The sequence below is a fragment of the Mesoplodon mirus genome (assembly GCF_964341445.2).
Source record: "Mesoplodon mirus genome assembly, chromosome: 1".
NCBI lineage: Eukaryota > Metazoa > Chordata > Mammalia > Artiodactyla > Ziphiidae > Mesoplodon > Mesoplodon mirus.
Window position 1 is genome coordinate 58,620,753 of NC_138976.1, and position 20,058 is coordinate 58,640,810.

The 20,058-nt window shown below is 37.6% G+C and overlaps 3 protein-coding genes across 11 annotated transcripts in view; 1 reads left to right on the forward strand and 2 right to left on the reverse strand.

The window, feature by feature from the left end:
* ACER2 (alkaline ceramidase 2) overlaps nucleotides 1-6,576 on the reverse strand; it is a 52,572-nt gene extending 45,996 nt beyond the window's left edge. For 3 of the 4 annotated variants that reach the window (XM_082625358.1, XM_082625353.1, XM_082625357.1), the window contains exons 1-2: nucleotides 6,542-6,576; nucleotides 4,549-4,704 (exon numbers count right to left, since the gene is read on the reverse strand). The gene's annotated coding sequence lies outside the window, so the exon portion shown is untranslated. Of the gene's footprint in view, nucleotides 1-4,548; nucleotides 4,747-6,541 lie in introns of those variants that run through there. The other variant, XM_082625354.1, reaches the window with a different exon arrangement.
* Nucleotides 6,577-6,664: 88 nt separating this feature from the next.
* On the forward strand, nucleotides 6,665-11,355 carry RPS6 (ribosomal protein S6). 2 transcript variants are annotated; one of them, XM_082628499.1, is made up of 6 exons: nucleotides 6,665-6,751; nucleotides 7,278-7,409; nucleotides 7,925-8,135; nucleotides 8,323-8,469; nucleotides 10,881-11,038; nucleotides 11,160-11,355. In XM_082628499.1, the coding sequence occupies exons 1-6, from the start codon at nucleotides 6,746-6,748 to the stop codon at nucleotides 11,253-11,255; spliced, it is 750 nt and encodes a 249-aa protein (XP_082484625.1). In that variant the 5' UTR covers nucleotides 6,665-6,745; the 3' UTR covers nucleotides 11,256-11,355. The 2 variants fall into 2 exon arrangements, with proteins under 2 accessions (XP_082484625.1, XP_082484624.1); XM_082628498.1 differs by lacking the exon at nucleotides 6,665-6,751 and adding an exon at nucleotides 6,821-7,010.
* A 2,073-nt stretch (nucleotides 11,356-13,428) lies between these two features.
* The window catches only part of DENND4C (DENN domain containing 4C), a 124,336-nt gene continuing 117,706 nt past the window's right edge, over nucleotides 13,429-20,058 (reverse strand). For all 5 annotated transcript variants that reach the window (XM_082628461.1, XM_082628460.1, XM_082628462.1 and 2 more), the window contains 3 exons: nucleotides 16,866-17,016; nucleotides 15,316-15,380; nucleotides 13,429-15,081 (listed from right to left, as the gene is read on the reverse strand). In XM_082628461.1, coding sequence (XP_082484587.1) covers nucleotides 14,945-15,081; nucleotides 15,316-15,380; nucleotides 16,866-17,016 — 353 coding nt within the window. In that variant the 3' untranslated portion in view covers nucleotides 13,429-14,944. The remainder of the gene's footprint in view (nucleotides 15,082-15,315; nucleotides 15,381-16,865; nucleotides 17,017-20,058) is intronic.

A 20,058-nucleotide genomic window follows, 5' to 3' on the forward strand; every position in this document is an offset into this window, starting at 1 on the left:
AAACTTTTGATGTCTATGTGAATGTTGTAAAATTTTTATTGATGTGTAATTGACTTAAAATATTATATTAGTTTCAGGTGTACTACATAATAATTCGATATTTTTATACATTACAAAATGATCACCATGATAAGTCTAGTTACCAGCTGTCACCATACAAAGTTATTACAATATTATTGACTATATTCCATTTCCTATACATTACATCCCTGTGACTTATTTATTTTATAATTGGAAGTTTATACCTCAATCTCCCTCACCTATTTCATTCATGACTCTTACCCACCTCCCCTCTGGCAACCACTTTATTCTCTGTATCTATGAATCTGTTTCTGTTTTGTTGCATTTGTTCGTTTGTTTTGTTTTTTAGATTCCACATAAGAATGAAATCATATGGTATTTCTCTTTCTCTGTCTGACTCATTTCACTTAGCATAATACCCTCTAAGTCCATCCAAGTTGTCGCAAATGGCAAGGTTTCATTCTTTTTGTGGCTAATATTACGTTGTATATATACCACATCTTCTTTATCCATTCATGTATCGATGGACACTTGGGTTGCTTCTATTTCCTGGCTATTGTAAATAATGCTGCAGTGAACATAGGGGTATATATCTTTTCAAATTAGTGTTTTTGTTTTCTTTAGAAAAATACCCAGAAGAGGAATTGCTGGATCATATGGTAGTTTATTTTTAATTTTTTGAGGAACTTCCATACTGTTTTCCATAGGGGCTGCACCAATTTACATTCCCACCAACAGTGCATGAGAGTTCTCTTTCCCTCCACATGTTCACTAACACTTGTTATGTGTTGTCTTTTTGATAATAGCCATCTGAAAGGTGTGAGATGATATCTCATCATGGTTGGGATTTGCATTTCCTTGGTGATTAGTGATGTTGAGCATCTTTTCATACGCCTGTTGGCCATCAATATGTCTTCTTTGGAAAAATGTTTATTCATGTCCTCTGCCCATTTTTAATCTTTTTTTTTTTGATGTTGAGTTAAATGAGCTCTTTGTATATTTTGGATATTAACCCATTATGGAATATATCATTTGTAAATATCATCTCATTCAGTAGGCAGACTTTTCATTTTGTTGACAGTTTCCTTCACTGTGCAAAAGCTTTTTAGTTTGGTGCAGTATTTATTTTTACTTTTGTTTCCCTTGTCTGAGGAGACACAACCAAAAAAAAAAGTATTGCTAAGATCAATATCAAAGAGTATACTGCCTATGTTTTTTTCCTAAGAGTCTTATGAAATGTATGGTTTTAGGTCTTCCATTTAAGTCCTTAATTCATTTTGAGTTTGTTTTTTTATATGGTGTGAGAAAGTAGTCCAGTTTCTTTTGCATGTAGCTGTCCCATTTTCCCAACACCATTTATGAAGAGGCTGTCTTTTTCTCATTTTATATTCTTGCCTCCTTTGTCATAGATTAACTGACCATTTACGTGTGGGTTTATTTCTGGGCTCTCTATTCTGTTCCATTGATCTATATGCCTGTTTTTTTGCCAGTACAATACAGTTTTGATTACTGTAGCTTTGTTATATTTTGAAATCAGGGAGCATGATGCCTCCAGCTTTGTTCTTCTTTCTCATGATTGTTTTGACTATTCAGAGTCTTTTATGTTTCCACACAAATTTTAGAATTATTTGTTTTAGTTCTGTGAAAAATGACTTTGGTGTGTTTTTTTTTTGTTTGTTTTTTGTTTTTAATTTGGCCACACTGTGCAGCTTGCAAGATCTTAGTTCCCCAGCCAGGGATTGAACCCGGGCCCTGGCAGTGAAAGTGCCAAGTCCTAACCACTGGACTGCCAGGGAATTCCCTGACTTTGCTATTTTGATAGGGATTGCATTGAATCTGTAGATTGCCTTGGGTAGTATTAATTGATTGATTGATTCTTTCTAATGTATTTTTTATTTCCGTTATTGTATTCTTCAGCTCTGCTTGGTTCTTCTTTATATATTTTTACTCTGTTAAACTTCTGTGTTCATCCAGTCTTCTCCCAAGTTCACTGAGCATCTTTATGGTCATTACCTTGAACTGTTTATCAAGTAGATTGCTTACCTCTACTTTGTTTAGTTCTTCTTCTGGAGTTTTGTCTTGTTCCTTTGTTTGGGCATGCTGGTAGGTGGGGCTGGCCAACAGCCTGATCGGCTACTAGACCCTACCCCATGCAGTGGCTGCTGGTCCACTGGTGGGTCACAGTGTGACTAGCTACATGGCCCAGGAGGTCCAGGGGCTGGTACGCATCTGCTGGTGGGTGGGGCCAGGCCCTGGCACTAATAGGCTTGAGGGAAAACTAAAGGAGATTTGTGACAATTGGTAAAATTTTATGGGCTGTGTAGTAGAATGTATTGCCTAAATAATAAGTTTTACACGTGATAATGGTATTGAGGCTATGTGGCGGAATATCCTTATTCTTAGGAGATACATCCTTAAGTATTCAGAAGAGAAATACCATGGTGTTTGTAATTTAATTTCAAATGGCTCAGAAAAAAATAGTATATGTGTGCATATACATATAATAAATAAATGTGTGTGTATATATATATGTATTTATATATATATATATGTATTATATATTATCCAAAACAACAAAATACCGAGGAATAAAATTAATCAAGGAGGTAAAAGACTTGCATACTGAAAACCGCAGAACAGTGCTGAAATAAATTAAAGAAAACCTAAGTAAATGGAAAGACATATCATGTTCATGAGTTGAAAGAGTTTAATGAGTTTAATTTTGTAAAAATGGCAATACTCCCCAAATTGATCTATGGATTAAATGCAATCCCTATCAAAATTCCAAGAGCATATTTTGCATAAATGAGCATAAGATTCATATGGAATTACAAGGGATTCCCAAAGAACTAAAACAAGCTTGAAAAAATCAAGGACCCCACCTCCTGATTTTGAAACTTACTACAAATCTACAAATCAAAACAGTGTGGTATTGGCATAAGGATAGATACATAAATCAATGGAATAGATTTGAGAGGCCAGAAGTAAACTCATACATCTATTGCCAGTTGATTTTCAACAAGGGTGACAAGATCGTTAAATGAAGGAAAGGATAGCCTCTTCAACAAATGGTGGTGGGACAACTGGATGCCTACATGCAAAAGAATGGAGTTGTATTCCCAATCTCACACCATATTAACAAAATAACTCAAAATGGATCAATGACCTAGATACAAGAACTCAAACCATAAAATTATTGGACAAAAATACAGGGATTTTGGATTTGGCAATGGATATGTCTCAGATATGACAATGAAAGCATGATCAACAAAAGAAAAATTAGATAAATTGGACTTCATCAAAGTTCAAAACTATTATACATCAGTGGACATTCTCAAGAAAGTGGATAGATATGTACATAATGGGAGAAAGTATTTGGACATTATATATCTAATAAGGGTATAGCATTCAGAATATATAAAGAACTCTTACAATTCAATAATAAAACAAGCCAATTCAAATACAGGAAAAGAGCCCTTGTGCACTGTTGGTGGGATTATGAAATGGTGCAACTTCTATGGAAAACAGTATGAAGGTTCCTTAAAAAATTAAAAATAGAACTACCATATGATCCAGCAATCTCACTTCTGGGTATATATCCAAAAGAACTGAAAGCAGTGTCTTGAAGAGATATATGCATGCCTATGTTAATACCAGCAGTATTCATAATAGCTAAGAGGTGGAAGCAATCCAAATGTTCATCAACAGATGAATGGATAAATAAAATGTGTTATGTAAATACAGTGGAATATTATTCAATCTTAAAAAGGATGGAAATCTTGTCACATGCTACAACATGGATGAAGCTTGAGGACATGGTTAAGTGAAATGAGCCATTCACAACAAGGCAAGTACTGTGTGATTCCAATTGTATGAAATATCTAAAGTAGTCAAATTCATAGAAACAGAAAGAAAAATGTTGGTTACCAGGGATGGGAGAGGGGGAAAAAGAGTTGTTTAATGAGTATAGAGTTCCCGTTTTGCAAGATGAAATAGCTCTGGAGATGTTTCACAACAACGTGAATATACTTAACACTACTGAACTGTATACTTAAAAATGGTTAAGATGGTAAATTTTATGTCTTTGAAAAAATGCATTAGAAAAGAAAAAAAACAGCCTGAGGAATTGTCCTGGATTTTACTCTTTGCCTCATATTAACTCACTACCACTACTTCAATAAAAATAGAGCTAAAATAAAAAACAAAAAACGGGCAAAGGACTTAAGTAGACATATCTCCAAAGAAAATATATAAATGGCCCAACACATGAAAAGATGCTCAACATCATCAGTCATTAACGAAATGCAAATCAAGACCACATTGAGGTACCACTTCACACCCACTAGGATGAATATAATTTAAAAAGAGAGAAAATAACAAAATAACAAGTGCATACATTTCTGGGGGGAATGTAAAATGGTTCAGCTGCTCTGAAAATCGTTTGGCAGTTCCCCTGGGAAACACAGAATTACCATGTGACCTGCTCCTATATACCCCAAAGGACTAAAAATAGGTACTCAAACATACCAGCACTGGGCTTCCCTGGTGGCGCAGTGGTTGAGAGTCCGCCTGCCGATGCAGGGGACACGAGTTCGTGCCCTGGTCCGGGAAGATCCCACATGCCGCGGAGCGGCTGGGCCAGTGAGCCGTGGCCGCTGAGCCTGCGCGTCCGGAGCCTGTGCTCTGCAACGGGAGATGCCACAACAGTGAGAGGCCCGCGTACCGCAAAAAAAAAAAAAAAAAAAAAAATACCAGCACTATTCACAATAGTCAAAAGTTGGAAATAGCCCAAATGTCCATCAGTGGATGAACGGATAAACAAATTGTGATTTACACATACAGTGTGATAGCATTCAATCGTAAAAAGGAATAAAACACTGATACACGCTACAACGTGGATGAACGTCAAAAATATTAGAAGGCAGACACAAAGGTCACATAGTGTATAATTCCATTTATATGAAATATATAGAGTAAGTAAATCCATGGAGACAGTACACAGATTGTGGCTGCCAGTAGCTGGTGGAAGGGGGTGGAATTGGGAGCAATTGCTTAATGGATGCAAGGTTTCCTTTTGGGGTGATAAAGATATCTTGGCACTAGATAGAGGTGGTGATTGCACAACATTGTGAATGTGCTAAATGGCACTGAATTGTTCACATAAAAATGAATAATTTTATGTTGTGTCAATTTCACCTTAACAAAAATTACATACACAGGATTTCAATGCATCATTTCACCAACCTTTTTACACTAACATCAGATGATTGAACAGGATTTAGCAGAATCTTTCAGCTTTGAATGTGAAGCAGGCCTAAACTCAAAACTTTGTGATACTGAAATGGAAGATGGGATGTAATAATCTTGGAAAGTTAAAATTATTTTTATTTTAAATGCAGTTTTTTTCTTGAAGAAAAAATATGGAGTAAATATGTAATAGATAATAAATGTTTCTTCCTTCAGGGTACTGATTCAGGGTACTGTGGGCTTCAAAGTTAGATCACCTGGGTTCTCATTCTCATTCTCCCAGGAATGTTCTGGAGGACTATCAGATACACTGTATCTTTCCTGCATCTTTCTATTCTAATAAGAGTTGAATCATTGCTGATTCAAGATTTACTATAATATACTCATTCCTTCTCCCTCTGCTGGCTGGCTCCATACTACTACACTGATAGACTAACACACAGCAGAGCTGGGGTTATGATCATATAACAGATATTTACTGAGCCTTACTTATTAAGTACCATACACTTTGCTGCATCCTTAGTATTCCACAGTGAAGTTAAGACATGAGCCCTGGCCTAATTTACCATCTAGTAGGGGAGGCAGACCATAAGCAAACCAGTTATGTATCATAAGTAAACAGTACTATAAAGGGAAATAGTGCTACACTAGAGGAGAGGAATACAATTTCTGGTTGTGTGTTCAGGAAAGGTTTCTCTTAGGAAGGACATGCAATCTGAAAAGACTGGCATGGCATTAACGAATGGCGATAGGTGAGCTTTAGACTGTGGAAAGTTTATAAAGCCAGGTTAAGAAGTTTGGAAAGTATTAACTATAGTGGGAAATAAATGGTGCATTTCCAGCAAGGGAGTGATAGAATTTTGCGTTTTAAAAAGATCGCAGGGGCAAGACAGAAAGCAGGGAGACTATTTAGGAGGTACCAGGACTTGGAGTAATTATGGTTTTTGGCTTGGGTGACAGGGTGGCTGAGTGTATCATTCTGTGGTAGAACGATGACTGCAGCGGTTAGAGGACAAGCGGATGATCGAGTATTTAAGGAAAAAACAGAGCACAGCTTTCAAGGCGTCCTGTTCTGAACAGCCGGAACCAGGGCAGGGCACGCTCCTAAAGTGGAAATCTTCGGACGGAGATTGAGGTACAAGACAGCCCAGGAGAGCCGAACTCCGATCCCGTTCTCCCTCTTTGGTGTCATCAGAAGCAGTGGCCGGGACCGAGCGGGACTGCTCTCTGACCCAGAACGACGGGGGAAAGAACAAGTAGTGGAGAGACTAACCTTCGAAACTAGACCTGGGCCGCCTCACCTACACCGCCCACCGCTGATTAACCCCACCCCCGGAAGTGCCGCCTACCCACGCTCGCTTCCGCTATCCCAGGCGTCTGACCGTCTCGCGAGAACTGGAAGAGCCTATGTGACCTGGGCTAAGCGGAAGTTGGGTCTCTTTTTCGTGGCGCCTCGGAGGCGGTCGGCTGCTTCAGAATGAAGGTGGGAACTGGTGGCGGGTGTTGCGCTAGGTTTGAGTAACGTGGATTGAGCCCCAGAATACGGCGCTGCGCTCCAGAATCCTGGCTCTGAATGGAGAAGGGCCTGAGGCAGGAGAAGGATCGCTCTTTTGGGGCCGGAGCTCTTTCGGAGAGCGGATGGCGAGCGATTGCAGCTGGAGCTGCGCCGGGCGGGGAGCGCCATGGTGGCGTCCTGCCCCCCGGCCGGGATAGAGGCGGCCCTGCTGCCCGGTTGCCGGCAAGTAGGTCGGGCTTCTTGCTCCGAGAGGGTGAACTGCTGCGCAGCGCCCTTCGCCCCGGCGTCATTCCGCGAGGCTTGAAAGATGTGTCCTACTTTTAGTGCAGTGTGTCTTGCGCGGTCTTATGTACACACATGCTTCAGTGAGTAGTATCAAATTTTCTGTTAGTTGTGTGCGGGTGACAGGAAAGGCTTTTTGCAGTGGAATAACCTTTGTAGTGGTTCTGCGATTTTCATGAAGTTCTTCCCCCCCCCCCCGTTTAATTTTTAGCTGAACATCTCTTTCCCGGCCACTGGCTGCCAGAAACTCATTGAAGTGGACGATGAACGAAAACTTCGTACCTTTTATGAGAAGCGTATGGCCACAGAAGTTGCTGCTGACGCTCTGGGTGAAGAATGGAAGGTAAAAGTGGCCTGCCGGACTGCCGAATTGAATTGTTAGAATATTTAAGAGAGAGATGGTAAATGCTGTTCGGTAATTGGTAAATGTAATGGGGTTGAAACTCCGGTTCTGTCTTCTGACGTTGGGTTTAGTTACTTCCAGATGTCACTTTATAACGTGGAGCCATCACCTGGCAGGGTTATGTTCATGAAAAAATATATAGTTCTTGCCCTGCAAGCTAATGGTCTCCACTTTTTTTTGAAAAGTGCCAAGAAGGGTTGTTTTTGATGTATTTGTGGTTCATTGATGCTTTGTTCCTTAACATAGTCTTTCTCCCCCAAGAGCTGTTAACTCTGGTAAAGCATCGGCTAGAAGTAACTTGATTGAAAGGACTGCTAATTGAACTTGGGAAATTGGAAGTGTAGACAAAATTTAGTGAACAGAGAAAGCTATTAAGTTTCAAATTGGTCTTAATGAAGTGTACTTGTTGGAGGCCACAGTCTTGTTCTGTAATGTGTCACTGTGTTCTCTTCCAGGGTTATGTGGTCCGAATCAGTGGTGGGAACGACAAACAGGGTTTCCCCATGAAGCAGGGTGTCTTGACCCATGGCCGAGTCCGCCTGCTACTGAGTAAGGGGCATTCCTGTTACAGACCAAGGAGGACTGGAGAAAGAAAGCGCAAATCTGTACGGGGTTGCATTGTGGATGCCAATCTGAGCGTTCTCAATTTGGTCATTGTAAAAAAAGGTGAGATTTTTATTCTTGAGTTAATTTTTGTCCACACTGATTTAAAGCGGATTGTCGATTGATTGATTGATTTGCAGTATCCCCAGTTTTGACCAGTGGACTTGTTTTAGCAATGCCTGAAAAATCTAGGGTTCTTGTTTGTAAGGAGGTTGTTGAATTAAAACGTCTGTTCATTTTTGTCTTTCAGGGGAGAAGGATATTCCTGGACTCACTGATACTACTGTGCCTCGTCGCCTGGGGCCCAAAAGAGCTAGCAGAATCCGCAAACTTTTCAATCTCTCTAAAGAAGATGATGTCCGCCAGTATGTTGTGAGAAAGCCCCTAAATAAAGAAGGTATGGGGGATTATGCAGTTCAGGGCTTGCTTAATTTCATTGATTCGTCATAGCATTTTGTGTGCATGTTAGAAGGTAAAAATCTGCCTACTAGTTACCTAGAATCTGAGTTTTTAGGAAGATAGTCGGGGAGAGAGAGGGTCAAGACGTGCAGTTGGTATGAATCCTTATTATATCCAGTGCCCTCCAGAGTGATAGAATTTTTCTTGGGAATTTGCCTTTGGGTCACTGATGTATAAGTTCATTCAGAGATAACTTATGAGACATTTTAAGTTCGTTGCTTTGGGGTTAGGAGTTGAAAGAATGACAGAAAACTCGGGGGTTGTTATTGAATGTGCTCTCACCACCCCCAAACTTGCTTTCTTTCCATATCAGTGGTTCTAATTTTTTTGTTTACCAAAGACATGCTTTCATCCACTTAAGTTGCTTTAACTGCTGGCCTTCGTTTACTTCAACTGGAATGTGGATAGCAATAGAGTTGTGAGAATTAGAAGTTGGAAAGAAACTTTATTCAAAATACCAGGGACAAGTGTTTGGGGTTTTGGGGTTTTCATATGTATATAAATTTATTTAGGTGTAGTTGATTTACTATGTTGTGTTAATTTTGCAGTACAGCAAAAGTGATTTAGTTGTATGTATGTAAATTCTTTTTCATATTCTTTTCCGTTATGGTTTATCACAGGATATTGAATATAATTCCCTGTGCTATGCAGTAGGAGCTTGTCTATTCATTCTATGTATAATAATTTACATCTGAATTCCAAACTCCCAAATCCATCCCTCCCCCTTGGCAACCACAAGTCTGTTCTCTGTGAGTCTGTTTGTTTCGTAAAGTTATTTGTGTCATATTTTAGATTTCACATGTGAGTGATACATGGTATTTGTCTTACTGTAACTTGATTTAGTATGATAATCTCTAGGTCCATCCACGTTGCTGCAAATGGCATTATGTCTTTTTTGTAGCTGAGTAGTATTCCATCGTATATGCCTACCATATCTTCTTTATCCCTTCATCTGTCAGTGGACATTGAGGTTGTTTCCCTGTCTTGGCTATTGTGAATAGTGCTGCTATGAACATAGGGGTGGCGTGTTCTTTATGAATTATAGTTTTGTCTGGATATATGCCCAGGAGTGGGAGTGCTGGATCATATGGGAACTCAGTTTTTAGTTTTTTCAGGAACCTTGGTGTTTTATTTTTTAAGAAGGTATATTGTTTATTAGGCAACATAACCCATCACTAGTGAGGTCTGCAGCAGCGATGCTCAGTAATGATATTTCTGTAGTAAATTGTATGAATATTTATAATAAGTGGAATAAATAGCATGTTAGTTCTGGGTTGGGTTTTCCTGACAGATCTGAAAAATTTTGCTTGGGTTTTGGTTTTCAGGACTGGGGGCTTAAATAAGCTAATATATGGTAAGTGCTCATTGGTCACTCATACGAAATATTTGGACAACTACTGTGTGCCAGGTATGACTTTCAGTGAAGTAACTGGCACATATACGGTAGTTCTCTGTAGTTGCGCCCTTGGAAATATCATTAGTGTACTAAGTGCTACTTAACAAGACATTTGTTAGATGGTTCTTTTTTTCTTTATAATTCCAAAGGGTTTTTTATTTTAGCAAAACCTGAACAACTGAGCATTTAGTCTTAGAATATTTATCTGAAGCGTTTATTGCTCCCAGAAGGTGTCCACAAACTAAAATCACTGCATCTGAAAAGACTCCTGTTCTGAAGCAGATTTATAATCCAGAGGATTTTGGATTATAAATCAGACAGGCTAAGTGAAGACATTCTCAGGAATTCCCTGGTGGCCCAGTGGTTAGGACTCTGCTTTCACTATGGTGGTCCAGGTTCAATCCTGGTTAGGGAACTAAGATCCCGCAAGCTGGGCAGCACCACCAAACAAATTCATTCATTTGTTCATTCATTCTAATGTTAAGTTTCACTCCAGATAAGCAGCCTGTCTTAGAAAATAGAAATTTGAGCACTAATTAGGACTTCAAAGAGCATGGTGGGATGCAGTTAATGCTTTACTTAGTTTTCATGACAAGTTAAATACGCGGTTAATACTGCTCATATGTCTTAACGGTACAGAGAGATATAATATCCTCCCAAGACAGTGTAATTGTGGAAGGGAAATAAAAGTGAACAGAAAAAAGTATGGGGTATGACTTCCAACTGTTCAGCAAAGTAACCTATTACTTTGCTGAATTTACGTATGATCTTGAACTTGACATCCAAGCTATTGGTATAGGAAAACACTGGTCCCTAGTAAACTGCCTCATACAAATAAGTTTTCATAGGAACAACTGAGTGTGAATCTGTTTCTAATGCTTTAAAAATGTAAACGTGGGTCCTATTGAACAAGGGTATTATTGAAGTGATTGAGTCATTATCTAAATTTTTAGGTAAGAAACCTAGGACCAAAGCACCCAAGATTCAGCGTCTTGTTACCCCACGAGTTCTGCAACACAAACGTCGGCGAATTGCTCTGAAGAAACAGCGTACTAAGAAAAACAAGGAAGAGGCTGCAGAATATGCTAAACTTTTGGCCAAGAGAATGAAGGTAAGCCCTCAGTGTGTGTGTTGGGGGGTGGGGGGATAGGCCTGGCTTTGGATTTGCATTTTTAATCCAGATAAGCTTTAACTGTGCTCTTTTTTCTTGTTTTTTTTTTGGTTTTGTTTAGGAGGCCAAAGAAAAACGCCAGGAACAGATTGCCAAGAGACGGAGGCTGTCCTCTCTGAGAGCTTCTACTTCTAAGTCTGAGTCCAGTCAAAAATGAGATGTTCTAAGAGTAACAAATAAATAAGATCAGACATCACATCTCCTTTATTGACTTTTAATTGATGATAAAATAAATGAAGGTCGAGAAACTTATAGAAGAGGAGGTACTGTATAATCTAGTGGTAGATAAAGTCTGCAAGAGATACCTGAAAGTGGTAATCCTTCAGATTCAGACACTGAGACTGAACTGTGACAGTGGAAGAGATGGCCAGGACAGTTTCTTTGGTGGGTGGCTCAGGAAAGGACTCTTAGCATGTTCACTGGCTTTTTAGCAAGGCATGGAACAATATAGGGGAAATAAATGACTAGGACTATTAATCTTCGATACACTTTATTTTGAGGAATACAGTTTTTCTTAAAGATCTATACATGATACATGAAAAGTGCCCTTGTGAAGATGGACATTTGTCATATGTAAAAAGGATAACTTGTTAAAAGCATAGTTAATGGATACCATTTTAAAATAGTTGACAAAGCTTTTAAAACCAGTGCAGATTTAATGCATTAACAGAAAGCTTTTCAACTCTACTTGTTTTTATTATATTTCACACTGCGAAGGAGTTGACTGTACCTCTTTTTAGAAACACGCATCAGTGAAGGATGCACAGAGAAAGTATACCTTTTTTTTGGCTGCAATGTGCAGCTTGTGGGGTGTGGGATCTTAGCTCCCTGACCAAGGATTGAACCCAGGCCCTTGGCAGTGAGAGTGTGGAGTCCTAACCACTGGATTGCCAGGGAATTCCCCAAACTATACTTTTTCTAATGTACTATGTCTGGTTTCTATGGTAATTGCAGTTAGAACCTTCATTCAAACCCATTATAGACCAGAAGGGTCTTAAAAGGCGGCACATTAGGCTTTAAAAGGTGCTCCTTTGCCAGAGTATATATTAACCACAGGTGAGTAAAATTTTCAAGTGGCTGTAACATGTAGAGACTGAAGAAGTGCTTCCGTTAAAGTGTGCATAAGAATCACTTGGGGATCTGGCTAAAAAGTGGACTAGGATTCGGTAGTTTGGGGCCCCAGTCATAAGTTCCCAGGTTAGGCCAATAATGCCAGCCCTGAAGCAAGATTCATAGAGGAGATCCCCATAGCTTTTTTTTTTTTAATTGGAGTACAGTTTATTTACAATGTTGTGTTACTCTGCTGAACAGCACCCATAGCTCTTAATGTAATATTAAAAAGTTACAAAAGTCTTAAAGTCTTAATTGGCAGGTGACAAAGTTAGAAGTTGGACTTAACAGCATTTAAAGAAAGGTACCCAGTGCCAGAAGGACTGACACCACAGTTGAATCCTAGAGGGTAACAGGCCAAAAGGCAGGTCTGGTGTAAGCCCAGAATTCTAACTAGTAGCTAGTTGATTCTAATGCATAAAACATGAGAACCACCCTGCTTTCTTATTTTGAGGAGTACAGTCACTGCGGTGGACAGATAGGTAAGGTGGGCCTAGACTATTCTAGCTTACGAAATCTGGCAGATTTAAGAGTTTAACATTGCAAAGACATTGAATCCTATATTACTAGTGTATACCAAAAATGAAAAGGGCAACAATTGAATATCCCAAAGGTATGTCAGACTTGTTTATGATTGTTAACTCATTAACTGCAGGTTGCTATAATCAATCTATGAAAAGCAGTTAATACCAAATCTAAAACCAGTGTAAAGTTATGCTAAACAATCTGCAGTAATTTGAAAGATGGCTTTCAGAAGTTAATCAGGATTTAAGTCTCATACAGTCATTCTAGATATTTCTAAACCTACAGATAATGATTTGAAATCTGTTTTTTTGCGTCTGTTTTTTGCTATTTTTACTGCCCTTTCTGTGGTAGGTGCAAGAAAAAGGCCTTTAAGCAATTTTAATAAAATCAGTCTCAATTTCTGAATGACAGCCACAGGCTAAGCTTTCCAATATATAATGGCTAAGTTATTTAGATTAATATTAAAAAGCTATTAGAAATTTTATAATTTTATACAATACAGCAAAATATTCTTAAATGTGTAAGGAGATCATCACAGGGTTGTTTTAGTGGGAAGTGCTTTGGTAATTTAGTTCAAGTTATTGAGAACTACAGAGAAGTGGGAAAACAGACAATACCGGAATTCTGAAGATCACAAAAGCTTGAATTACTGTACACACTTCAGGAGCCTTAAAAATGTAAGACAAGCACAGCAAACTTGCGAAGTTTTCATTTTATTCAACCTTGATTTTTTTATATGCAAAGTAATTCCAAACTTTGTGTTGGGGCAATAAGTGTTAAGTATTAAAACTAGTACCAAGTCTTAAGTTGCAAAAATATATTCTCTGAGACAGTGCAAAAGATCCATTTTTAAGGCAATGAGAATTGTACACAGTTTCTGACAAGTTCTTTCACTTAGCACTTTTACAATAAATTGAAACTAGGATTCTGCATAGGTCTTATTAACCCTGAAATGTTGGAAGATTGGTATAGTAACAATTTTTAAAATATAGCAGGTAGAAAGGAGATGTGGCTGTAAACTGTACCATTTGGAAATAATTACCAACTGATTTAGTTATCTGCATAATTACTGTAAAAGCGAGCACACACAATCATTGGCTTTTCAAACCATGCATGCAGAGAGGTAAGGCAAATTTACTGTCCCTAAGGGATGTTTTAACAAAAGGCATGATAAATGTCAGTGAGGCATGTGAGGTCATGATTTTCTTAAACCTACTGGCAACAAGTTTAATAAGCTTTAACGCTTTAAGACAATTGATTCAGCCTAAAAAACTATTTACAAATGCACAAATAGTAAGTGTACAAATCTAAATTTTATACAAGAATAAAATTCTGTGTGCAGTGCAAGTTATCCCACAGGTTTTTAAAAGTGACCAATAGCAACAATTTATGTGCCTGAACAATTTCAGGCCCAAAGACATACACAAGAATTTTAATTTTGTAAATTATGAAGCTGATTAATTTCATTTAAACTATCTGGCTCATTCCAATTTTAAAGCTGTTGCAAATTAACATGATACAGGGAAGAGGATGAAAGGAAGTAACTGGATATTCAAGATACAATCCATTAAGGGAGCTAATACATAACATGAAGGGTAAAAATATATATTAATTTTTAAGTCAAAGGCAAGGCAGTTATCAGACTTTCAGGTAATTTTTGAGATTAATGACTACATATGAATTTAGTAGTAGTCATTTATTTAATAGTTGGAGACCCCCTTTCAGAAAACTTTATTGCAACATGCAATCTAAGAATTTTAATAAATATAATATGGCTGAGTAGATACACAGCCACACGTATATACACAATACACAAATAGTTGCTCTTATAATTGAGATTTCGTTTGTTTTGGGGTTAGGCAAGTTTACATTAATTTGCCATTCCCCGAACTCAATAGCTTCAGATGTAGACAAAACGCCAAGAATGAATATGGTTTCTCATTATCGAACTGCTACAAATAACAGAAATGCAAAACCAATTTTCAGCAGATAAAAAGTTCAGAAATTGTAAATCTTCAACATCAGTAAACCTTAGGGCATTTTAGTGGCATTTTTACCTTCTGAGATGATTCAGTATGAATTACATTTCATTATTGTCCCAAGAATAACTTCATTTCAGTTTTCACCAATTCATAATTTGAAACAAACCTTGAATGTCTCCAGATTGAATCTATTCCCCCAGTTCTGTGTCCAAAATCTAGTGAATCTTATTTAAATGAGAGGTGCTCCAAAACACTTCCTGCACCACTCCACACTGACACTTGGTGGAGCATCAATTTTCTGCAACTTTTCAAGAATCTCTGTAGATAAACTATTGTATGCAAGTCCATACTCATTGTCAAAAGCCTCTGAAAGATATTTTCAAAAATATAGTTGGTATTTCTTAATAAATAAACAATAAAAGCTATGCATTTAAAAATGGTAGTCAAATCATTTTTATATACATATTTAAACTGCATATTTAAAGGCAGAAATCTTTTTAAAGGCAAATGGAGTATCTGCCCATACCAATTAGAATTTTAAAAGTTTCTTTAGGAAATAAGACAAACCCCCTTTAAGGAATCCCCAGTTGACGAACTTACCAATATCAATATTCTCTCTTCCAAGAGATACTAATGATAAGAAGAGGATTTCTCTGTATAAACTCCTATAAAACAAATATTTTTAAAATTAATGGGCAAAGAGCATAAAAATACCCTTTGAAGGTTTTTTAAAATGGTGAAAAAAAACAACATTGTAAATCAACTAGAAAAAAGAAAGATGAGGTTCTGTAGTTAACAGTAATGTATCCATCCATGTCAGTGTTCTGGTTTTGACATTACACTACACTTATGAGATGTCACCTTTGGGAGAAGCTGGGTAAAGCGTCCACGGAACTCTTTGTACCATCTTTGCAATTTCCTGCAAACTTATGTTTCAAATTAAAAAGTTAAAAGTTAATGGGCATAAAGCTTCACATTCGAAATAACTAAGAATGGCCTATTTTAACTTTATTGTAATTATTTAGCAATATAATAGGTAACTTTTAATTCTAATTTCTAATTCAGATTTACAAAAGCAGACTTGCCACATGACAAAGTAAGAGATGAATTTCTAAGTAAGTTAGGGGTCTAAAACCCTTGGACACAAACAGTACGAAAGATGGTGTGGTCTCTACTACTTAACCCAACAGTAAAGGATAAATCACCTTTATTTGATTTGCAAACATAAAAATGTTACAAATGAAACCTTAAAAATGAGATTCGTGACTCATTTGTTAAAAAAAGGGGAAACTTATGAACTGATTTGAGTATTTACAGAAAAAAAAATTAGAGAGTAATGCTGATTCCGATGATGCTCCATGCAGCTTTCTTTAGAAGCTTCAGAAGCCATAGTATGTCATTTTTAATATTCCTTCCCTCTCCTTCAACTAAAGACACTTGAAAGTGGCTGCTCTTTAGCCTGTGAAGGAGATAATCTCTACCTCAACTGTTGAGATTACAGAAGGATCTAACCATTTTCATTATGAATTCTTGTCCTATCATTTCTGAGACTATCTTCAAAGATGCCATGACTAGAAACTTGAAGAGCACCTGGAAACACTGTTTATGTTTGATAGAAGGTATTATGTCTCTCTTTCTGAAGCTTCCACCACAAAATTCACTTATGCTGAGACTGGGATGAGTACTGATTCAAGCGTGTTAGCAGACAATAAATAGTAAGAGGATCAGGATAGCTCTATACCGTTTGTAATTCATTGCTTCCATCATTTTCCTAATTCCTAAACCCATGTATTTTTTTTTTACATCTCACAAGATAAGATGCGTGACAGGACCTGAACGAGCAGTACATATGTATAACATCAATGTTAACACATTTATAGGTTTCCAGTGAATAGTAGTAATGTTTTCACAAAGACTCAGTACGTTTTAGACATAAATGAATTACCTCCTAAAATTTAATCTATTTCCCAGATATTTTTATTATGTTTGTGATCAAGTATGAATGCATTTGGGTAGCACTTTTTAAGACAATCAGATGTTCTACAATGAGTATGTGTTTCTTTTACAACTAGAGATAGTTTTAAAAATCATTTTTAAAATACCATGAAATTATTTCGAATGGCATCAAGTACCAAATACTGGATTATTACCTTTGTCTTTTCATGTCTCCCTTCATTTGTTGTGAAAGCAGGTTGATGGGTTTAAGAACATCATCATGTTGAATACTCTGCCTGATGGTTTCTACTAAAGCGCTTGTTGCTTGTTGTTCCTCTGACAGGAGAGACAATTTCTTTTCAGAATCTAATAATAAGAACACAGTAAAAGAATACATTTAGTCACTCTAATTATTAAATAAGTTTTTTTTCAGATTTGTATCATTTTTTATTCAACACCACCTCCCCATCACAAGTAAAATTATGTAGTAATGTGACCAGCTAAAAAATATTTTTGCTTTCTTCAGATAGGAGAGGCCTGTCCCTTTGCCCTTTTCCTGAACTTAGGGCTTCCTGCTTGAGGCTAGAATGTGATACCTTGTACTCCAGCAGCCATCCTGTGACCATGAATCTTTCCTGATGGAAAAGCAGACAAAGCATAAGGAGCCTGGGTCCCCGATGACAGAGGAGTTGCCTACCAGTCCTGGAGTATCTACTTCATAAATTCTTCGTGTGAGAGAATAATCTTTACCTGTTTAAGATTCTGTTGTTTTCTATTAAATACAGTAGCATATAATCCTAATTGATACAAGGGTAATTCTAGAATTATTAAGAACAAATATTTATACAGATTTCATATATTACAAAAGTGCTTCAGTGGTATACTTGAATCACAGTACCATTAAAAATCAACAATGTGGGCCTCCCTGGTGGCGCAGTGGTTGAGAGTCCGCCTGCCGATGCAGGGGATACGGGTTCGTGCCCCGGTCCGGGAGGATCCCATATGCCGCGGAGCGGCTGGGCCCGTGAGCCATGGCCGCTGGGCCTGCGCGTCCGGAGCCTGTGCTCCGCGACGGGAGAGGCCACAACAGTGAGAGGCCCGCATACCGCAAAAAAAAAAAAAAAAAAAAAAATCAACAATGTGAGCTTGGCCCAGAAAAAGGGAAAACTTTAATACTGTAGGTAATCCCAGCAGCCATACAATTTTATTACACCCTCATTAGTTGAGATAGAACTATGTATCCAAAAGTTCCCCAGTCAGCCTCATTTTAAGTGTCTGTCATAAAGCAAGTTACTGTAATTTTCATACAATCCAGCTCCTTAATAAAGGCAACTAGGAATATTTCATTTGTGTTCAAACCATAGAAATAGCAAAGTTCTCTGTTACAATACAAGAGGAAATACTGGCTGCTATGGGTTTTGATCCTAGTTTTTCTACATGCTAAATAGATTTGATTTTCATGTTATGTTGTGATTTTAGAGCAGAACCCAAATATAATATGCAACTTCACTATTGCTCCTTAATTCACAGAGTTGGGCAACCATCACCAATTTTAGAACATTTTTATCTCCTCCAAAAGAAATCTACCTATTAGCAGTCACTCTATCTTCCCAACCCCTCAGCCCTAGGCAACCACTAATCCAATTTTGTCTTTACAGATTTGCCTATTCTGATTGTTTGATATAAATGGAATCATACTTTCTGTTCTCTTTTGTGGCTGCTTCTTCTATGATATTTTAAAATTCATTCATTTTGTAGTATGTATCAGTATTCACTACTTTTTATTGCCAAATAATATTCCATTGTATGGATATACCATCCTTTATCCATTCATCAGTTAAAATGAACATTTAGATTGTTTTCATTATTTGGATATTAAGAAAAATGCTGCTAAAAACAGTGTACAAGTTTTTATGTGGATGTATGTCTTCATTTCTCTTGGGTGTATACCTAAGAGTGCAACTGCTGTGTCATATGGTAACTATTTACCATTTTGAGGAACTGTGAAACTATTTACACCAAAGCAGCTGCACTATTTTTATTCCAATTAGCAGTGAACCAGGAAGAGATCCAACTTTATTTTTTCTGCATGTTGTTCCAGTTGTCCAGCACTACTTGTTGAAAAGACTATTCTTTACCCACTGAATGGTCCTTGGCACTCTTGTTGAAAGGCAGTTAAAACTGTACATGTGAGGGTTTATTTCTGGAAACTCAACTTTATTCCATTGACCTATATGTCTATCCTATGCCAGTTTTCTACTTTCTTGATTACTGTAGCTTTGTAGTAAGTTTTCAAATTCAGAAGTATGAGTCCTACAACTTTGTTCTTCTTTTTCAAGACTGTTTTGGCTATTCTAGGTGCCTTAAAAATCCATATGAATTTTAGGATAGGCTTGTCAATTTCTATAAAAAAGCCACCTGGAATTTTGATATAGATTGTACTGAATCTATAGATCGATTTGGGAGTACTGCCATCTTAACAATATTAACTTTTCTGGCCCATGAACATGGGATTTCTTTCCATTTACTTAGGTGGTCTTTACTTTCTTTCAACAATAATTTTAGTTTTCAGAGTATAATAAGTTTTGTACTTCTTTTATCAAATTTATTCCTAAGTATTTTATTCTTTTTAATGCTATTATAAATGGAATTATTTTCTTAATTTAATTTTTGGATTATTCATTGAAAGTATATAGAAATAGTTGATTTCTATGTTATTGATCTTATATCCTGCAACTCTGCTGAGCTTATTTAGTAAGTTCCATATGTTTTGTGTGTGTGTGTGTGTGTGTGTGTGTATTCTTTAGGATTTTCTAATTTAGGATTTTCTATATGTAAGATGACATAATCTGCAAATAGAGATATTTTTACTTTTTCCTTTCCATCTTGGATGCCTTTTATTTTCCTAATTGTTCCAGCAAGAACCTCCAGTACAATGTTGAAAAGAAATAATGAAAACAGACATCTTTGTCTTGTTCCTGTACTTGGGGGAAAGTATTCAGTCTTTTACCATTAAATGATATCAACTGTGGGTTTTCAGAGGCTCATAATTAGGTTGAGGAGGTTCCTTTCTATTCCTAGCTTGGTTTTTTTTTTGGGGGGGTTGCTTTGGGTCTTAGTTGCAGCACTCAGGATCTTCCCTGCGGCATGCGGGATCTTTCGCTGTGGAGCACGGGCTCCACAGCTGCAGTGCATGGACTCTCTAGTGGCACGTGGGCTGTAGAGCGCACCGGCTCAGTAGTTGTGGCGCACAGACCTAGTTGCTCCGCAGCATGTGGGATCTTAGTTCCCCAACCAAGGATTGAACCCATGTCCCCTGCATTGGGAGGCGGATTCTTAACCACTGGACCACCAGGGAAGTCCCTTGTTGAGTGTTTTTAACAAAGGGCAACAGATTTTGTCAAGTGC